Source organism: Callithrix jacchus, chromosome 5 (assembly GCF_049354715.1).
Source record: "Callithrix jacchus isolate 240 chromosome 5, calJac240_pri, whole genome shotgun sequence".
NCBI classification, from domain to species: domain Eukaryota; kingdom Metazoa; phylum Chordata; class Mammalia; order Primates; family Cebidae; genus Callithrix; species Callithrix jacchus.
In genome coordinates, this window is record NC_133506.1 from 45,120,999 (window position 1) to 45,142,280 (window position 21,282).

General features: G+C 47.3%; 1 protein-coding gene across 11 annotated transcripts in view; it reads right to left on the reverse strand.

Annotated features, from left to right (window-relative positions):
* Positions 1-7,028: 7,028 nt before the first annotated feature.
* Positions 7,029-21,282, reverse strand: part of LOC144582497 (isoleucine--tRNA ligase, cytoplasmic-like) — a 30,332-nt gene continuing 16,078 nt past the window's right edge. Inside the window, exons 7-18 of one of the 11 annotated variants that reach the window (XM_078371977.1) lie at positions 20,789-21,134; positions 20,367-20,450; positions 19,321-19,441; positions 16,042-16,133; positions 13,589-13,660; positions 13,145-13,265; positions 12,584-12,681; positions 12,253-12,336; positions 11,399-11,521; positions 9,573-9,843; positions 7,892-7,936; positions 7,029-7,560 (exon numbers count right to left, since the gene is read on the reverse strand). In XM_078371977.1, the coding sequence (XP_078228103.1) occupies positions 13,610-13,660; positions 16,042-16,133; positions 19,321-19,441; positions 20,367-20,450; positions 20,789-20,815 (375 nt within the window). In that variant the 5' untranslated portion in view covers positions 20,816-21,134 and the 3' untranslated portion in view covers positions 7,029-7,560; positions 7,892-7,936; positions 9,573-9,843; ... (3 more) ...; positions 13,145-13,265; positions 13,589-13,609. Of the gene's footprint in view, positions 7,561-7,891; positions 9,844-11,398; positions 11,522-12,252; positions 12,337-12,583; positions 12,682-12,878; positions 13,028-13,144; positions 13,266-13,567; positions 13,661-16,041; positions 16,134-19,320; positions 19,442-20,366; positions 20,451-20,788; positions 21,135-21,282 lie in introns of those variants that run through there. The other 10 variants (XM_078371976.1, XM_078371974.1, XM_078371979.1 and 7 more) reach the window with 10 other exon arrangements.

Genomic DNA, 21,282 nt, shown 5'->3' on the forward strand with positions numbered 1-21,282 from the left:
GAATACAATGGCAGGTATCAGAGGCAGGGAAGGGAAGGGGCGAGGAAGAGAGGTTGGTTAATGGGTACAAACGTACAGTTAGAAACAGTAAATGCTAATGTTTCTATAGCACAAACGTACAGTTAGAAACAGTAAATTCTAATGTTTCTATAGCAGAGTACGGTCACCATAGTTAAGCTGGAGCTGGAGTGCAACGGCGTGATGTATTTGCAATATGTTGGCAAATACCTATTGTTTATTTCAAAGTAGCTGAAAGAGAAGGCTAGAAATGTTAACCAGCACACAGAGATGATCAATCTCGGCCAGGCACGGTAGCTCACGCCTGTAATCCCAGAACGTTGGGAGGCTGAGGCAGACGGATCACCTGAGGTCAGGGTTCCAGATCAGCCTGGACAACATGGTGAAACCCTGTCTCTATTCAAAATACAAAAATTAGCCCAGCGTAGTGGTGCATGCCTAGATCCCAGCTTACTCCAAAGGCTGAGGCGGGAGAACTGCTTGAACTAGGGAGGCAGAGGTTACAGCAAGCCGAGATTGCACCACTGCACTCCGGCCTGGAAAACAGAGCAATACTCTGTCTTTAAAAAACAAAAACAACAACAACAACAACAAAAGATAAATACTCAAGGTGATGAATACTCCAGGTACCCTGACTTGATCATCACACATTCTACGCAGGTAACAAGTATTCATATGAGTCCGGGCATGGTGACTCACTTCTATAATCCCAGCTCTTTGGGAGGCCAAGAGGAGTGGATCACCTGAGGTCAGGAGGTAAGGACCAGTCTGGCCATCAGGTGAAACAGAATCTCTACTAAAAATGCAAAATATTAGCTGGGTGTGGTGGCACATGCCTGTAATCCCAGCTACTCCGGAGGCTGAAGCAGGAGAGGGCTTCAACCCGGGAGGTGGAGGTTGCAGTGAGCCGAGACCGTGCCATTGCACTCCAGTCTGGGTAACAACAGCAAATCTCCGTCTCAGAAAAATAAAACTAAAAAATAAAAATTTCAACACATACATTCCTAGACGAATACATCCAAGGTCACTCAGTAAGGAGAAGAAAAGTGCGCGTGGCTCTCTCTAGAGCACGCAAGTTTCGTTGCGAGCATCACGAAGGGGGCTGCGCCGGCTCGAGGACCGGTCGGTGGGCGTTCCGGCAACCCACAGCTCGCAAGGACCACGGCCATCCCCCGGGCCTAGGTCACCCCGGGGTGACCCAACCCGTCCATCCCGCCGCCCCGGGATTATGCAACTCTCCCCCTCCCAGCCCGCATTCTGGCGCAGCGCCCCCTCCACGCGCCCAACCGCGCGGCGCCACCGCCCCGCCCCGCCCGCGGGCCTTCCAGCTCTGCTGCCAACAAAGCGCGCGCTGAGGGGCCGGCGGCGGCCAGCAAGTGGGGACAGGAGGTTGGCGGCCACGTTGGCGCGGGGCGGCGGAGATGGGGTGACGGAGGGGTGCGGGCCGGCGAACAAGGAGCGCGTGCCCGCCCCGAGGCCCAGGCCCGCCCCGCCCGGGTCCCCGCCGCGGCCCGGCCGGCACGGGGCGCGGTGTGGGCGCCGCCCGAAGGACAATGCTCCGCCGGGCCCCGCGCGGGCCGCGCTCACCTGCGCCCCTGGCCAGGCCGCCGCACCCCTGGCCCGCCCGCAAACCGCACCCCCTCACGGCCCTGAACGACCCACGCTCGCCCCGCGCGGACCTTACCTGCTAGCCGCTGATGCCGCCGTAGCTCGTTCGCGCTCTCGCCGGCCCCAGCCCGAGCCAGAAGGCGCCTCCCCGTCCCCGCTCCCTCGCCGCGTAAGCCGCCGGCTCCCCAGCAGCCAGGGGAGCCGCGCACTACGCCAGACAAACTGCAACAGCCGCCTCGGCGCCCTGCGCCAGACCAACTGCAACAGCCGGCGCCGGGCGCCGACGGCCCACTACGCAGGCGCGGTGGAGCGGGGATGGGGGGCGGTGGAGCGGGTCGGGGCGATGGTGGGGGGGGGGCGGGCCGGGCCGGAGCTCGGGACTTCCGGGTGCGCGCCCGGAATGGGGGTCCGTAGGCGCCCGGAGTCCTGTAGCCTGACGGGGCGCGGCTTCTCCCGGAGGGCGGGCAGCCGGAGAGGGCTTCGTTTTCGCCCAGTAGGACTTTCAAGAAAGGACAGGGCCGGGCGCGGTGGCTCTCGCCTGTAATCCCAGCACTCTGGGAGGCCGAGGCGGGTGGATCACGAGATCAAGAAATCGAGACCATCCTGGTCAATATGGTGAAACCCCGTCTCTACTAAAAATACAAAAAATTAGCTGGGCATGGTGGCGGGTGCCTGTAATCCCAGCTACAGGTGGGAGGCTGAGGCTGGAGAATTGCCTGAACCCAGGAGGCGGATGGTTGCGGTGAGCCGAGATCGCGCCATTGCACTCCAGCCTGGGTAACAAGAGCGAAACTCCGTCTCAAAAAAAAAAAAAGAAAGAAAGAAAAAAAGAACAAGCCCCCTTTCTCCTGGCCGCAAGTCGTCCTGAGTGGTGCACCGCGAATACTGAGGAAGCTGGATCACAAGGCTGGGCTGCGAGCCTTGTGAGTCCTGAACCTCGGGAAAGGCCGCAGCTCTCCTCCAGCGCGCCGGTTCAGGGCCGCAGGACGGGAGCCCTTTAAAAGGATGGATTTGGGCCGGGCGCGGTGGCTCACGCCTGTAATCCCAGCACTTTGGGAGGCCAAGGCGGGTGGATCACGAGGTCAAGAGATCAAGACCATCCTGGTCAACATGGTGAAACCCCGTCTCTACTAAAAATACAAAAAATTAGCTGGGCATGGTGGCGCGTGCCTGTAATCCCAGGTACTCGGGAGACTGAGGCAGGAGAATTGCCTGAACCCAGGAGGCAGAGGTTGCAGTGAGCCGAGATCGCGCCATTGCACTCCAGCCTGGGTAACAAGAGCAAAACTCCGTCTCAAAAAAAAAAAAAAAAAAAAAAAAAAAGATGAATTTGCTTCCTGTGACTCCCTGGAAGAGACGTCTTCACCACCACACTGCGCAGAGGCCGGCGTCATCGCCGGCTCGCCCAGCTTTGCCTCTCAGCACAAAGCCCTGCCCAAGTATCTGAGGTTAGCTGGAGCCCCGGAGCCTCACCTACAAACACCTGGCCTGGCCTAGGCTGTGTGGGGACGGGATGTGGCTCTGGAAGCCCAGAAGCCTGTTTCCAGTCCCCCACCGCAAATGGAACTCACCCAGCTCTCCCGCAAGGTTAAGGGACAAAAATTCCCATGATAGCAGGCGAATTCATTTGACTTCCGTTTCAGTTAAGATGCATTCTCAGCATTTTGTTGCTTGTTTCCAGGAGAAGGGAGAGAGGTAGCATGAAGAACAGGTTTGATTCCTGCAGAATCGAGTGCGGGACTTGGAGGCTGAGTCCAGCCGGCCTCTCTCCACTCCCCGCCAACCCGGTGTCCTGGAGCAGGTCACTGACCCGGTTCCTTGAGTGCGACAGGGCAGCGGCTTCCTAATAAACCGCCTCCCAAAGCGTTGTCAGATCAAATTTCAGAAGATGTCATTGGAAAGCACCTTGAACACTCCAAACTGCAGCACAATGGTTAGGTAGCAATCCTCTTTGGGCTTTTACTGGCACCTGCCTGCTCGAACAAATTGAAGTGCTCGTCTCAGATGACACGCTTGGCAGGCATGGGACGTTCACAGGCCAACTAGAGGGATAATTTCAATACCGGGATATAAAAGTGTATTGCCGTAGTTACAACTTCACAAGTGTTGAGAAATTACTCACTTTGATTTCTGTATTTAATTTCATGTGTGTGTGACAGTCTCACTGTGTTGTTGCCCAGACTGGAGGGAGTGCAGTGGCGCAATCTCGGCTCACTGAAACCCGGCCGCACGGGTTCAAGTAATTCTCAGTGCCTCAGCCTCCAGAGTAGTTGGGATTACAGGTGTGCACCACCACGTCCAGCTAATTTTTTTTTGTTCTTGGGACGGAGTTGCCCAGGCTGCAATGTAATGGTGGGATCTCAGCTCACCGCAACCTCCGCCTCCCGGGTTCAAGCGATTCTTCTGCCTCAGCCTCCCCAGTAGTTGAGATTATAGGCATGCCACACCAGGCCCAGCTAATTTTGTATTTTTAGTAGAGTCGGGGTTTCTCCATGTTGGTCAGGCTGGTCTCGAACTCCGACCTCAGGTTATCCGCCTGCCTCTGCCTCCCAACGTGCTGGGATTACAGGGTGAACCACCATGCCTGACTCAGCCAAGTTTTTAAAAACATGTTTAATAGAGATGGGGTTTTGCCATGTTGGGCAGGCTGGTCTCAAACTCCTGCCCTCAAGCAATCCGTCGGCCTCAGCCTCCCAAAGTGCTAGGATGACACGTGTGAGCCACTGTGTCCAGCCTGTTTAAAATGTCTTATAGTGGGGTAATCTCGGAAACAAAGAGGGATGGGAAGAAGGTAGGTGTCGAGAAGTCTGCTGGTTGGAACACTTCATCTCACTGGTAAGAGCCCAGGGTTTCTCCACCTCAGCACTGTTGACTTTTGGGATGGAATAATCCTTTTGTGTGGGGTCTGTTCCATGCTCTGTAGGACGTTTGACAGCATCCCTGGCCTCCACCCAGTAGATGCCAGTAGCACACCCACTCCTCCAAAATTTGCAGAAAATCTCTTCAAAGTCATATATGTTGCCCCACCTCCCTCTCCATCCCCAACCCCTGATTTAAATTTTGCCTCTAGTAATGGTCACACTGGGAGCTATGAGAATACACAGGACTATAGTTCATGCCTGTAATACCAAGAGTTCGGGAGGCCAAGGCAGGCAGATGGCTTGAGCCCAGGAGTTCCACAAGGGCAACACAGCAATACCCCAACTCTAAAATAAATAAAATTTTTAAAAATTAAAGGCTGAGCACATTGGCTCACACCTGTAATCCCAGCGCCTTGGTAGGCCGAGGTGAGTGGATCACTTGAGGTCAGGAGTTCGAGACCAGCCTGGCCAACATGGTGAAACCCCATCTCTACTAAAATGCAAAAATTAGCAGGGCGCGGTGGCACGTGCCTGTAGTCCCAGGGACTCGGGAGTCTGAGGTATGAGAATTGCTTGAACCCAGGAGGCAGAGGTTGCAGTAAGCCAAGATCGTGCCATTGCACTCCAGCCTGGGTGACAGAGTGAAATTCCATCTTAAAAAAAAAAAAAAAACAAAACTCTTGCTTTATAAATTACCCAGTTTCAAGCAAGAGGAAATAGACTGAGACACCTAACATGTGAATTCTGGTAAGATGGTGGCCTCATTGAGACAAAGGTATCTCTTCTGTGTTGGATGTGATGAGGCACTGAGGCCACGTCTCTGACTCAGAGAGCCACAATTGATACAGGATCCACGTGAGGAAGTGTGGAGTCCTGGCTGTGGGTCAGAACCAAAGTGAACAGCACCTGCCCGATGGTCAGCATTAAGACCAGAGAAGGGGAACAAATAAGGAAAGCGCAGAGACAGGGTCAGAAACAAACCGAGCACACACAGCCCTGCTGGGAGCCTCTCCAGGTGTTGCCTGCTCACCTGGGTTCCAGGAGACTGGCAAGGGTGGGAGCGTGCTCTGTGCCTCCTCTAGCCCTCTGTCACATTATCATAGCACTGTAAACCCCCAGAGCACACATCCTTTCCTCTATTCTCTGCGCTATCTGCACTGCCTACACAAGTCTGTGAGAGCAGAGGTCGGCAAAGACACTACAAGGCTGGGCACCGTGGCTCACACCGGTAATCTCAGCACTTTCGGGCGCCCTCGGCAGGAGGACTGTGTGAACCCAGGAGCTCCAGACCAGCTTAGGCAAGTTCCACACTGCCTCAGGGCTTACTGATGGCTTAGAGCCTATGGATGGCGTCCCCATGTTTGCTCCACAACTGCAATACAGAAGTTATTCTTCCATGGGAAGTAATCGGTTTCAACAACAAAGAAAACCTAGATAGTCTCTGCTGGAGCCACACCCAGTCCCAGGCCCAGGCCCCATCCTCTGATCCTGTATCCCACCATCCCATCACCTTGCTAGGGTGTGAGTCTTGAATGGTGGGGGCCTGTTTAGTTTGCTTCTCAGGAAGCCTCAGACGACTGGACTCCACACTAAAGTTTCTTCCTGATAAAAATATCAGACAGGTTTAACAGAGTTTATTTGAGCAAAGAACATTCACCAGCCATACAACCCTCAGAACAGGAAGAGGTTTCAAGAGCTCATCTCCGCAATGTGGGCAGTGAGGATTTTGGATGGGTATGCTGAGAGTAAATCTTTAAGAGATTTATTCTGAGCCAAATATGAGTGACCGTGGCCAGTGACACAGCCTTCCGGTGGTCCTGAGAACGCGTCCCCAAGGTAGGTACGGTACAGCTTGGTTTTATACATTTTAGGGAGGCATGCAACATCAATCAAATACATTTAAGAAACATATTGGTTTGGTTCTGAAAGAAGGGATGGCTCAAAGAGGGGGCTTCCAGGCTACAGGTAAATTTAAACATCTTCTGGTTGACAATTGGTTGAGTTTATGTGAAGACCTCATTATGTGAGATCAACAGAAAGGAAATGTTCAGGGTAAGATAAAGGTTTGTGCAAACCAAGTTTTATTGTGCAGAGGAAGCTCTCAGCAGACCTCAGAGTGAACGGGTTGTAAAATGTTTCTTACTGGACCTAGTGTGCCTGGCTCTTAGTTGATTATCTCCTGGATCTGGAAAGGAAGGAAAATAAAAATAAAAAAAAAAAAGAAAGTTGGCGGGGAAAGGGGATTCTCTGTAGAATGTGGATTTTTCCCATAAGGGATGGCTTTGCACGGCCATTTCAAGATACGGCAGAGAAACATGATTCGGGGTAAGTAGTCTTATTTTCTTCCTTGTTGGGTCAGATTGGAAAGTAACTCAAGATATTCAGTGTTAACTAAAACCCATCTGATGAGAATTTGTGGTTTCTAGGGCATGACTCCCCAGACCCCGTAGATAGGAATTTGGTCAAGATAAATATATATTCCTAAGTATGTATCGTTGAGGCAGGGGCGGCCGTGGGAAACAGACCTCTCAGACACCAAACTAGAAAAGGAAAGGGTTTTATTATTACAGACGGGGAGCAAGTCTTTCTCTTTTGTCCAAAAAGCCAAGCTCCCCTAACAAAGAGAAGCTCTGCCTTTATATAGGCTTACGCTCTAGATATTACACCTGAAAGGATCTTAGGTTTACAGCCTTAAAAATTACAAGTCTTGGGTTTACAGCTTTAGAAATCACATATGAAAGGGTGGGGTTTAGAGCTTTAGAAGAAATCACATGTGAAAGGTTTGTGGTCTCCAGATGGAGGAGTGGGGTGGGGGTTTGATCTAGTTCACACAGTGCCTTCTGGAGCAATTCCCCCATACCACGCCTGCTATCTTACAGGAAGATGATTCGGGAAGTGCCAGTTGGCCAGCCTGTTCTTCCAGTGCAGCAGGAGGTGAGCGGCAGGCGGGGCAGCGAATGAAGCTTCCTGGATATTTACAACCCCTGCCCATGGGTGGGATCGCATGCAGTGTGGAAGTCAAGTGAGCAGTGATCCTAGATGCCTGGGTCTCCTTCCACATCATAGCTGAGTCCTTAGGTAAAAGCAGAAACAAAGGACAAAAAGCAAATTGGTAGTTTGAAAGTTGCTTTCCTTGTAAAGGTTAAAGCAGAGGAGGCTCCCTTGTCATGCCAGCTAAAGCTGGCCTGTCTGGAAATTTGACTTTTCTCTCTCTCTCCTGATCGCTCAGGTCAGCTAACTTAGTTCCAGTTTGGTGACAACAAACTTTAGCAGGAGGGACTTGGTTTGGTCTGTTAGAGCTGGTGCAGGAGCTCGGTGGAAATCAATGGCCTCCTATAAATGTTATTTACATTCCTATTAAAGGGAGAGGAGGCCACTGGTGAAGTTCAGCAAGAGAAACTTACTCTATAAAGAAAATCTGCATCCGTAATGGTGTCCTCCTCTCTGTACTGCGAAGGAAAGGATGAGTAAATCACTGAAAACTCTTAATGCGGAAAGTGCAAGCTCAATCTGCATCACAGCCCTGGCTTTGGGTGACCCTGCACCTCTTGGCCAGGCAGTCCTAGGGGAGGATGAGGGTGTTCTGGCCTATGCCCTTTCTTTCTTTGTCAGGGAATGATGGTAAGTCTGAAGTTAATTCTTTGTTACCTACTCTTGCGTTGTCTCCCACGTAGTTATAAGGTAGTCATTCATGCTAATTAACTTCTTTGCTTTTCTCTTGTTAATCTATCTTTTGTTCTAGCAGTCCATCTCAACCAAGAACTCAGAGAGGGTTGAGGAAAAATACATTTTTCTCCCCCAAACTAGCCTGCCACTATCCGCTGGAAGCCAGGCAACAGCAGTGAGACTACAAGGGGCAAAGAGAATCCAGGAACTGCGTCTCTCAGAAGGCACCCTCTCTCCACACTCATTTATACTATGGCTTAATGCCATGCTCCCGGAGCCTCCGCAAAATCACAAATTACAGTGCATGTCCTTCCAGGCGTCTTTCAAATAACTGAAATTGTCCCTGTCTGTACAAAGGCAAGGTGCACCTTGCCTGCTGGCTAGACAAGAGCGGATCTATCAGGACAGGGGAATTGCAACAGACAAAGAGCAATTTCACAGAGCCCGCTGAACAAAGATGGGAATCTTATTATTACTCAAATCATGCTCCCTGAGCATTCAGGAAACAGAGTTGTGAAGGATAATTTGATGGGTGAGGGGTGGGGTCAGGGAGTGCTGATTGGGTCGGAGATGAAATCATAGGGAGTTGAAGCTGCCCTCTTGAGCTGAGTCAGTTCCTGAATGGAGGCCACAAAATCGGATGAGCCAGTTTATCAAAGAATCTTGGGTGGTATCAGCTGATCCATCAAGTGCCAGGTCTCCAAAATATCTCAAGCATTGCTCTTAGGTTTTACAATAGTGTTGCTATACCCAGGAGGAATTGGAGAGGGTCAGAATCTTGTAGCGTCTAGCTGCATGACTCCTAAACCATGATTTCTAATCTTTTGACTAATTTGTTAGTCCTGCAAAGACAGTCTAGTCCCTAGGCAAGAAGGGAGTTTGTTTTGGGAAAGGGCTGTTACCATCTCTGCATCAAACTGTAAACTAAGTGGGAAAAGTAAAAAGGTCCTCTTAAAAGTTTCCTTTTTTGTTAAAGAATAACTAATGTGATAGAAATAATCATTTCTGGAACAAAAAACACTAACTGCCTTCAAGTTTCCTTGCTTTTTGCTAGTAACTCCTTGTTAAGCCCTATGTAGCTGCTAAATATAGTAAGGGAATAGTACATTTTATGTCCTTCTACCTATTTTTTTTTTTTTTTTTCAGACGGAGTTTCGCTGTTGTTACCCAGACTGGAGTGCAATGGCACGATCTCGGCTCACCGCAACCCCCGCCTCCTGGATTCAAGCAATTCTCCTGCCTCAGCCTCCCGAGAAGCTGGAACTACAGGCACGCGCCACCACACCCGACTAATTTTGTATTTTTAGTAGGGACAGGGTTTCACCATGTTGGCTAGGCTGGTCTCAAACTCCTAACATCAGGAAATTCACCTGCCTTGGCCTCCCAGAGTGCTGGGATTACAGGCGTGAGCCACCATACCTGGCCGCCATGTTATTTTTGTAAAGATAAGAGAGAAAAAAAGATTTTTTAAATCTCAGGGTTGGAGATGCAGGAGTGGTCAGCAGTTCAGTGGTTGTGGATTTTGTTCTCTTCCTGGAAAGGGATGGAGAATTCCATGTCCAAAGGGAGCCTCTGCCGTCCACAGTTCTGAGCTTCAAGTCACTAGGAGTTCTTTCAAACTTGTGTGATGAGTCTCCGATGTTGGCCTCACTTCCCAGGCTGAACTCAGCAGATCAGCCCATGAAAACTTCTGAATTGAGACAAAAGGAGAGAAACTGTCAGAAAGCAACACCTATTGTCCTGGTCTCGATACCAAGGAAGAGGACAGGTAACAAAGAAATTGAAGACAGCTGATGGAGCGAGATATAACATTCCAGCTCCTCAATCTAGAAACGCTGGCAGGACCAACAACAGCTTCACAGACCAGGCTGGGCGTGGTGGCTCACGCCTGTAATCCCAGCACTTTGGGAGGCCGAGGCGGGTGGATCACCTGAGGTCAGGAGCTCGAGACCAGCCTGGCCAACATGATGAAACCTTGTCTCTACTGAAAATATAAAAATTAGCGGAGGGTGCGGTGAGCCCAGATCATGCCACAGAGCTCCTGCCTAGGCAACAGAGCAAGACTCCATCTCAAAAAACGAAAAAAAAAAAAAAAACAGGCCCAAGGTCAGAATCCCCAGTCAAGATTCTTCTTGAGAAAAAAAGACAGCATTATAACTCATCAGCAGCTGCAGGGCACGCCATGCAAGATGAGGAAAGAACAAAAATGTTCCAAATAATCAAAATTGGAACTCTAACTTTTCAGGTCCCAGCTTACTTTGTAAATCTCAAGTTAATCAGAACTTTGCCAGGGTCAAATTTAGTGACCATCCAACACCAAGGGTTCTTCCCAAACCACCAAGCTGTTTCCTTTAATTCTTCAGATAAGGAAATAATGACATTTTAACCTAAGACCCTACTTGAAGTACAGGGACAAAAATAAAGTACTAATGGCTACGTTTAGCTATGTTTACAGATAATTGTCAATTGGTCTAAAACAAATTTACCAAGGGATTATTGTATATATGTAGAACTGTTAATGTAAAAAATATTACTGACTTCATCTCATTTGTTTTATACGTTAGGTGCCCTGTGATGTAACGATAGCATCAGTGCAACTTAAAGTAACTAAGTTAATAATTGCACTTACTATTCAGTGTTCTCAAATAATTTTTGCTTTTTTTTACACAGAGTCTTGGTCTGTTACCCAGGCTGAAAGTGCACTGGTGTGATCTCAGCTCACTGAAACCTCTGCCTCCCGGGTTCAAGTGATTCTCGTGCCTCAGCCTCCTGAGTAGTTGGGATTACAGGCGTGTGCCACCACGCCTGGCTAATTCTTTTATTTTCAGTAGAGATAGGGTTTCACCATATTGGCCAGGCTGGTCTCAAACTCCTAACCTCAAGTGATCCACCTTCCTTGGCCTCCCAAAGTGCGAGGATTACAGGCATGAGCCACAGTGCCCAGCCTCAACTGAGTAACTTTTAAGTGAAACCATTCAAGTTTAGATTTGGAGACTGGAAGGCAATCAACGTTTTCTCTTGAATGTTCGGGGAAAGCGGTAATATAAGATTATTATTCATGGACAGTAGGTTGTGGAAAGTGAATCAGATTATAAACATCTAGCTAAGACACAGGACTGAGAAGTAGGTAAACTTCTGAAAGTTCGGTATACTAGAATCACTCAAACCAGTAAGATGCCAACAACCTGATGAAATCTGGTCTCTACTAAATACACAAAAAATTTGCCAGGCGTGGTGTCACGCACCTGTAATCCCAGTTACTCCGGAGGCTGAGGCAGGAGAATCGCTTGAACCCTGGAGACAGAGGTTATAGTGAGCTGAGATCGTGCAACTGAACTCCAGCCTGGGTGACGGAACAAGACTCTGTCCTACATAAATAAATAAATAAATAAATGACGTGAACTCCTGCGTAACACCTTGATAACATGTTTTTACAAACCCTAAAGGTAAATGCTTAATCTGTTAACCCAATAGCAAGTTAAATAAAATGTGAGTCAATTTAAAAATTTTGGCTGGTTCGGTGGCTCATGCCTGTAATCCCAGCGCTTTGGGAGGCCAAGGCGTTTGGATCAGCTAACATCAGGAGTTCAAGACCAGCCTGGCCTTGTAGAGGCCTTTTAGTAGAGACACAATGAAACCTTGTCTCTACTCAAAATAGAAGAAATAGCCGGGTGTGGTGGCGCACACCTGTAATCCCAGCTACTCGGGAGGCTGAGGCAGGAGAATCGCTTGAACCTAGGAGGTGGGGGTTGTGGTAAAGCACCACTGCAATCCAGCCTGGTTGAGAGTGAGAGACTCTCCCTCAAAAAAGAAAAGAAAAGTACTTCAGGGAAGAGATGTGAATGAAGAAACGATAGGTGCTAGGTAAAAAAATAATTATTATTATTCACTGATCCTGAAACATTTTAAAATAATTACATCAAATTTATGTTGATTCCAAGAACAGTGTAAAATATCACATATTGTTAAATTTGTTATGACTATGCTAATAAAAATACATTATACAGTCGATGTGTACTTTATTGAAGATTATTCATCAAAATAATGTTCTCAAGGGGAAGTCTATTTGTACCCAAAAACATCAAGTCATCCATCTTACCTCAATGACATACTTCTCCAAAGACTTGACATCTTTAAGAGCTTCTGGATCTTGATGGATAACCACAATTTCTTTCAAAGGATACTAGGAGGAAAAGGGAGGGGAAAGGTCACTCAGCAGCCAGTCCTCTCAACCTCAGAAAAATGAGTATTAAATGTTTATTCGAACCTCAAGCGCTAGACTAGTCAGGCTGGACTTGTACTAAGTCATTCACTCCCTCACTGCAGTAAAGAAAAAAGGCCATTGCTGGAAGCTCTCTATATTAAGAAAACACCCCAAAGACTTAAATGTTTAGGTCGGTGCCATGTCAAATAGAAGTAAAATTTCAAACCTTTATGGGAATAGTTTTGCGGTCTCTGATCACTCATTCAAGTTCAATCGCAGACTGCATCCGAGGTATTGCACTCTGTGTTTTCTTATCAATCAACTCTGAATGGTAGAGGTAGGAGTATTAAAGAGATTAGATTTAAAAGAAAAATTCAAAATATTAGGCCTGCTTACGTGAGGAAGAGGGTCAGGCTATGGAAGTGTGGCCAGGCCCTCCTGATGAGGCACTGGGGGAAGAGCAGCGCAGTGCCCGCCTGGGGGACAGAGACAGAGGCAGCAGCCTGAGCCTGCCTCCGAACCCGGCACCTCCCTAAGGGGCCCCACAGGGCATGTCCATACCCCACATGCTGCAGCTTTACAACGGGGTTCCATACCAGACATCCCTGCTACCATGTAGCGATGTGGGCCCCAACATGCAGCCTGAGGAGGGGTTCACGTCAGCTGGGGGCTAGGGTGGGAGGCAGGGCACAGAGGGAGCTGGAACAGGGAAATGCCTCCTCTCCCCCACATGCTTGAGCAACCCTCCCTCCTTGGCACAGGTGAGACATTTCTATTTGATTCCTACCGAGCACGGGGCAGCATGACGTAGTGGATGCCGAGAGTGTCCTTGTCTTGAAAAGAAACAGGGTCAATCAGCACCTTTAGATTCTGGTACATAATTCGGTGACAAAAGGCATGTAGGGAGCCTGTAATGAAGACACAGGACATCATGTCAGTCATATGCAGTCATCAACAACTGACCTCATTTACACTGAGAAACAACTAAACATGTTAGCAACACAGTAACATGCACTGAAATGAACATGAGGTTACAAAACACGCCCCATGAAAGAGAAATGGCCTCACAGCCCTGAAGCACAGCTGTAGGACTATAGCCAGAAAAACCCAAAGCATCTCTAGAATTCTGAAACATGTCTAAAATACAAACAAGAGAACCTAATGATAGATCAGCCAAGTCCATATGCACAGAGGACTGACTGTCCCAAACCTCAGAAGCCTCATCTGTAACCTGGGGAAAACATCCTCTGCTTCACGGGATGAAGGAGATGACATCAGGTATGGAGATGATCAGGCACAGGACCTTGTACAAAGCAGATTTTCCTTCAGTTAAGAAATTAACGGGAGCCGTATAAAGAGATAGAGTAGCAGAAACAGGGTAGAAAGAAACTTGAAGGTTTTCCACTTTTATATTATTTAACTAATATTTGAACTGACAGGAACATATATCAAACAACTACTTGCATGTTTTCCTCTCAACGCTATAAGTCAAAGTATTTTTTAAGAAATATTTGCTAGGACAGGTGTTAGCCAAAGAACTTCCCCCTTATTCGCAATTACGCCAATCCACATTAAGATGAGGTATGTCTTTCTTTGTACCGTGGATCCTCCTTCTCGAGCCAAGGGCCCTGACATACACTATACTACCAGAGATTGGAAGAAAACATCCAGTATTTCTTAGTCCTTACTTAACATGTATAAGCTAATAAGATTTCTGAAAAGAAACTACAGCTATAAGCTGCTATATAAAACATCCATTTCTGTTTTTGGTGGAATAACAGAGAATAGATACAAAAGTAGGACGCCACAGCAAGTGGGTACCGAAGGCAGCACGCAGGCCAAAGGGTACTAGAAAGAAGCCACCCATCTTACCCTAAGTCTGCAAAGAGAAAGCAGAACACTAAACAAGGTTTCTGGGGCCATGACACAATCTTCCATCCCATTTTCACCTTAAAGAATAAAAATGAGGGCTGGGCGCGGTGGCTCATGCCTGTAATCCCAGCACCTTGGGAGGCCGAGGTGGGTAGATCACGAGGTCAAGAGATCAAGACCATCCTGATCAACACGGTGAAACGCCGTCTCTACCAAAAATACAAAAAATTAGCTGGGCATGGTGGCGCGTGCCTGTAATCCCAGCTACTCGGGAGGCTGAGGCAGGAGAATTGCCTGAACCCAGGAGGCGGGGGTTGCGGTGAGCCGAGATCGCCCAATTGCACTCCAAACTGGGTAACAAGAGCGAAACTCCGTCTCAATTTAAAAAAAAAAAAGAATAACAAGAATAAAAATGAAACAGAAACTTTAAACTGCTAAAATAAGTGTTTATCATTAAAAAAAAAAAAAAACAGTTGATTAAAAAGAGGCAACCCTCAAAGAGCATGCAGTACACAGAGAGGGCACGAGGCAGAGTAGGAAGAAAGGGCCACAACCACAGGCTGTCTAGGGTGGCCCCGAAAGGCAGTGCAGGAAGCCTGGCCAGGATGTGCAGCTGCTGTCCTTCTATCCCCACCTGAGGCGAGCTGATAGGAAAGTAAAGCCTAACCGCAGGACCAAAAGGCTGAGAGCAGAATGGATCTACCCACAACAGACAGAAAAAGCTGCTAACTGAAAACTTTAAAGTGCCTTTAAATAAGATATTTTATGTTAAAAAAAAAAAGTATCCACTGTATATTTAAAAAAAACCAATTCATTGTAGGAAAAATGAAGATAATGAAAAAATTTCAACCATGAATACCTTATCCAGAGATAACTACTATACACATCCTAGCATATGTCCTGGACATGTGTGTATGAGATACACCTGCACAAAAGCCAAATGACAGTTGTGTTGCAGGGTTTTATTATTAATGCATTTTAAGCCATGACTGGCTACATGTGGCGGCTCACATAAAGTCAGGAGTCCAAGGCCAGCCTAGCCAACATGGTGAAACCTGTCTCTACTAAAAGTACAAAAATTAGCTGGGCGTGGTGGCACACACTTGTAATCTCAGCTCCTCAGGGGACTGAGGCAGGAGAATCACTTGAACCCGGGAGGCAGAGGTTGCAGTCAGTTGAGATCCTGCCATTGCACTCCAGCCTGGGTGACAAGAGTGAACCTCTGTCTCAGGAAAAAAAAAAAAGACATGACTAATGGGTGGTGGGAGCCTTTACTGGGCCTACGGTAAAGAGACTTCACCCTCCCTGTTATACATCATTATTATTTATGTACCTTGCTGAAGTCCTGAGACCAGGACTTATGCTCTGTTCATCCCAAACCCACAACAGCTACATAGCTCGGTCCACAGTGAAATAACCAACTCCCTCGTGGTAAAAGGAAGGTGCTATCCCTCTCAATATTAAAGCCATACCTGCCAATATTTTTATAAAATATTTGCGTGATTTTATTTCAAATGTTAAGAGGTCTGCTCAGTTTAGTCCTGTTCGTGCTCTGACATTCTCCCTCCAATATATGTACGTAATTGTGTTGTGGAAAAAAAAAAATGCAAAATGACTTTTAGAACTTATACATCCCTATGCCTCAAATGACAAATACAGTTAAAATGCAATGTGAAAGGAGAAGAAAAACAGAGCTTCAAAAACTGAGAGCATCTGAAAATGTTCCTTTCCCTCTGGGCTATTCTCATACTTCTTCTACTCTCAAACTTCACGGGCTTTTTTTTGCCTTTCTCAACGGCAGTCTGCACTTACCTTTAATCTTCTGTGGTTCACTCTAATGTACCAATCGGTGAGAACAGGTACAAACTTGACAAGGCGAGGCACCACAGCATAAAGCCTATCAGCTAAAAAAAAAATAAGACAAGTCAATCAGGCAGCAAGTGAGTACCAGGCACCTGTGGGGGGAGAGGGCTGGATGTAACAAAGAACAGGCCAGCGTCTTCTACCCAAGGGCCTCCACTTACTAAGAACCAAAATGAAGCAATCAGGGAACGACCATTTGTTGAGGATGTGCTACATGGCAGTCAAGGTATTTCAAGGTGCACACAAAAATACCATCCTATGAGCCACATGAGAATTCCCATTGGTCCATGAAAAAAGCCAAAAACTCCAAGATGTGTGGATCCGAGTCCAAGGCTGCCCACTACGTAAGTGTAGGAAATACCGTTTACAGGGAGGTGCGCGATTTGACAGCATACACAATGCCCAACTCCTTTCTAGTGCGGTACATCGTACTGCAACGAAAAGACATACAAAAAGCTCAAATCAGATGCTAAAAGGCATAGCACAGGCCAGTGGTTCTCAAATAGCAACTTTGCCCTGCCAGGAACGTGTGTCAATGTTTTCAGAAACAGTTTGCTTGCCCCAACTCGGTGGGTACAACGGTGCTACTGGAATCTAATGGGTAGACACCAGAGATGGTGCTCCACATCTTATAATGCACAGCACAGCCCCACCACAGAGGATCATCTGGCCCAAACTGTCCAGAGTGCTGCCATTGAGAAACTGGCACAGAATATGAGTAAAATATAACTTGCTAAGTATTAAAACGGGTCAAGTAAAAACAGCGAAAAGTGGTAGCGAAAGTCTTGAGGAATTAGGATTTGAAGGGTTCCCTAAAAAACTCAGAGGTCAGACAAGGAAGAAAGGGTGTTTAGCCAGTCGTGTCTGAGGCGAGGCTTATTTTAAGGATTCTCATTCACCTCCCCTTTAAATTAAAACTCTGTGGCATAAAAACAAACACCAAAAGACCAACACTTGGAAACAAACACAATTTAGGATCATGAAAAGAAACCAGGGAGTTCTCATGAGGCTTCTGGTCTAAGCTAAATAGATGAGAAGTTGCAACGGGCAGAGCTGCTCTCTGCTGCTGTTCACAAAGACCAGAACTCGGGTGCCAGGGGGCTGAGCCCCAAGCCAGCGTCCTCAGCTGGTCACACTTTCCTCGACAGGTGACTTCAGTGACTGAGGTCTGTCTAAATGATTTCTAGGGTTCACGCCACTGTTTACCTTCCAGGAAGCTCAGGTTTTCTATATTCTGGTTTCAACTCTGAGGGAATAATGATCCCCACATGCGATGAAGGAACTTACAACATACGGGGGCAACAGCAGCGGCCACTACCCAGGCCACCGCCACCCTGTGAGCCAGGTCCTCTCACACCCGCAGTGCTGCTGAGGGAGTGGAGGGTATTAAGTTGACAGGCTGGCAGAGTTAAGACTTAAGTAGGACCCACACAACCTGGCTGCTCATCTCTAGTTACCAGGCAGATGAGGCTCCAGTCAGGGTACACACTCTCCAGACCCAGCTTCACCAGGTTATGGCAGCTGCTCCAAGCAACAATCCCCACATTTCCCACCCACTCGTATCACTCAGGAGGGAAAAGTAGACACAGCAGCGAGCAGTCTGGGCAGTGTGTGCTGGACTCCCAGTGCTGCCCTCCTCAGGGCAGGAATCACCCTCACACTCACTTCCCTCTTCATCCATGAACATCTGAGCAACAGCCGGCCTGTCATGATCCTTCTACATGTTTAACGAGGTGGACAAATCCTTTAGGGTGATTGATTAACAGTCTTTTTGTGCTACGTGGGGCAGTACTGCCTTTTCCAGGGAGTGGCGTGTGCCAGTATACAGGCTAATGGTGAATCCCAGGTCTGTGGCGGCCACTGCTCTGCCCAACAGCAGCAGGATCTGCAGGGTCCTGTGAGGATGGATTTGCCTTGCCCTCTTTCATCCTCACTGTGACCCAGGGCCTCTGCCTGCCCACTCTAACTGATTGTCTGAGGTGTCCCAGATGTCTCACCTGGACCTATGATTGTAACTATCTGAAACACTGAGGAACTCAACACAGTGTAGTTTGGAATCTCTATAAAATTATCTAACAAACTTACTGTTGTTATTTAATAGAAATAGAGCAGTATGTCCATTTCATGATTGCTCTTCTGACTTTTCTAATTTTTCTGGAAAAGATGGGGACTATTCAGTAATAGACCTAAAAATAAGTTATAAATGTCAAAACAAGTATTATTTATTGAGTACCCATTATCTGCCAGCTACCTTATGTAAATCATCTCTACTTAAGCCGTACAAACAGTACTGGGCATTTTGCAGATAAAGACACTGAAGGTCAAGATAGAGTGGAGGATTAGCAGCTGATGGTACGACGGGATGATTACAGTCAACAATAATTTCTTGCACATTTAAAAACAACTATACTTGGGATGTTTAAAGATACAATAAATGCTTGAGATGATGGATACCACATTTACCCTGATGTGATTATTACACATTGTGTGCCTGTCTAAAAATACCTCACATACCCCATAAATTTATATATATATCTATGTACCCATAAAAGTTAATTAAAAAAAAAAAGAAAGAATGAAAAAAAAGAAACTGATGGTCAGACTTTAGGCAACTCTCTGGATTGAGAATAAAGTACAGCTGGGCTCTGAATCCACAGCTATCGAACTCCAAGGCTCTTCTGCGGAGGGTTGAGCTCCTCAGGATACCCCCTAAAGACAGAATTGCTCAGGGCTTTATTTCTTCTTTTAAAGATGGAGTTTCAATCTTGTCACCCAGGCAGTAGTGCAATCTCGAGTCACCGCAGCCTCCGCCTCCCAGGTTCAAGCGGATTCTACTGCCTCAGCCTCCTGAGTAGCTGGGACTACACATGCCCGCCTACATGGCAAGCTAACTTTTTCTTTAATATATTTTTAGTAGAGACGGGATTTCACCAATGTTCGCCAGGCTAGTCTGGAACTCCTAACCTCGGGTGATCTGCCTCGGCCTCCCAAAATGCTGGGGATTACGGGTGTGAGCCACCAAGCCAGGTCAGAATTCCCCAGGGCCTTGAAACAAAAAGATCCCAACAATTAAAAAGCCTTAACAAAACTACATTTGAGAGGTGAAAGGAAGTCATTATTTCATTTTCTGTATCTCTCCATCTTTCCACTATGTTTATAGACAGATAAATACCCAAAGGGCAGTTACAAAGAGAGCGGTGCTGGGAGGACAGACCAAGAGACACTCACCTGCCATTTCAGTCTCAAAGAAGCCAATGAGAGACTGCAGGAAGGACAGGATCCACTGGTCTGTAACGTTGGGGCTTTTTCTAACCGTCTTCTCACCGTAGAGAAATTCTCTTTCTTCTTCCTAGGAATGAACAATCAGTTAAACACTTGCACATTGGGGTAAGCTGCTATAGAAAAATAAACTTTTTAATCACTTAAACTAAAACAAAAACAAAAATCCCAAAGCTTGCCGGCAATGTGAATTTCTGATTTTCGGCATTATTTTCAAGATAAGCACCAACGTAGGACGTTAAGTCCTCAATTATGTTTTTGAGTGAACCGAAGAGAGTTTAGGAAAACATTACTTTTCGGCACCAAACAGTAATGAAGAATTGAGAGACAGTCTAAAACCTTGTCAGGAAGTGCAGGGTTTGGTTACTTTAAACCTCAGGAAGGAAGGACAGTCAAACTGTCTAGGACTAAATGACTGTCCGCAAACTGAAAATAAGTACTGAGAAGTAGCTGCCATGCTAAAGCTGTTCATGTTACCCGGAATGTTCTATCCCGCCCTGTGCAAAATCCTCCTTGATCTTAAGTCCCTGCTCCGCACACACAACTCATGTCCTGCTTTCTCTCTCTTGTGGCAGCACCACAAGCACAAGCAGGCTCTAGCACAGATCTCTTAGCTCCAGCACAGATATATCTGACATGGCTGTGTAGGTACAAAATTAAAATAGATGATGAAATAGAATTCGAATACCAACAAGACAGGGAACCCAGAAAGGAAGTAAGGCAGAGGCAATCCGCATCTAGCCTGGGGAGGACTTGGACAGCCCGACCACACCCAACAGAGGTCCTCTTCCCCAAACAGACCTCCAGGTTTAAAAATGCCTTTATTATCTAAAAAACTATTTGGGGAGTTGAAGATCAACAAGCATACCAACAGGATGCCCAAATGTGTTCTTAAAAACCTAACTATAAACCAAATAAAGAATTCTGACTAATAGTATAGAAGACACTTACATAAAAAATAATAAATACACACAAGGCAAAGCACCGGTTTGTACCTGAGCACGCCGGCACCACACTTCTGGATGAAGGAAACTGGATCTGGATGATTCTTTGTTCATTTGCTCATTTTTTGGCCATCGCTTGTAAAACAAAGGGGAGACGCCAATTAAGTCAGTCAGTATCACAGATGATCTTGATAGAAGGATACAAAGCGTTTGCAAACAGGAATACAAAAGAGGAAATGGAAAGGAGTAACTGAGAAGTTAGCGTTAATAGGCCAGTCACAGTGCCTCACGCCTATAAGCCCAGCACTTTGGGAGGCCGAGGCAGGCAGATCACCTGAGGTCAGGAGTTCGAGACCAGCCTGGCCAACAGAGTGAAACCCCGTCTTTTATGAAAAAAACAAAAAAAATTAGCTGCGTGTGGTGGTGCACACCTCTAATCCCCACTACTGGGGATGTTGTTTTGGTAAGTTTACCATGATTTTGCTTGAATTGCTCTCCATCAATCTTCTCAGCAAAGACCGAGGTGAGCTGCACAGTGGAAGAGGGCTGCGTGTAAGAAATCAGCTCTGGGCCGGGCGCAGTGGCTCACGCCTATAATCCCAGCACGTTGTGAGGCCAAGGCGGGTGGATCACGAGGTCAAGAGATCGAGACCATCCTGGTCAACAAGGTGAAACCCCATCTCTACTAAAAATACAAAACTTAGCTGGGCATGGTGGCGCGCGCCTGTAGTCCCAGCTACTCGGGAGGCTGAGGCAGAACTGCTTGAACCCAGGAGGCGGAGGTTGCGGCGAGCCGAGATCGTGCCATTGCACTCCAGCCTGGGAATCAACAGAGAAACTCTGTCTCAAGAAAAAATATATGCATATATATCTTTCACCCAAAAAAACCTGAAAGCACTTGCAGACAGCAAAAAAACCTTCCTTATCCTTTTGTTTGTATAATATATCTCTGGAAAGATGAAAAAGA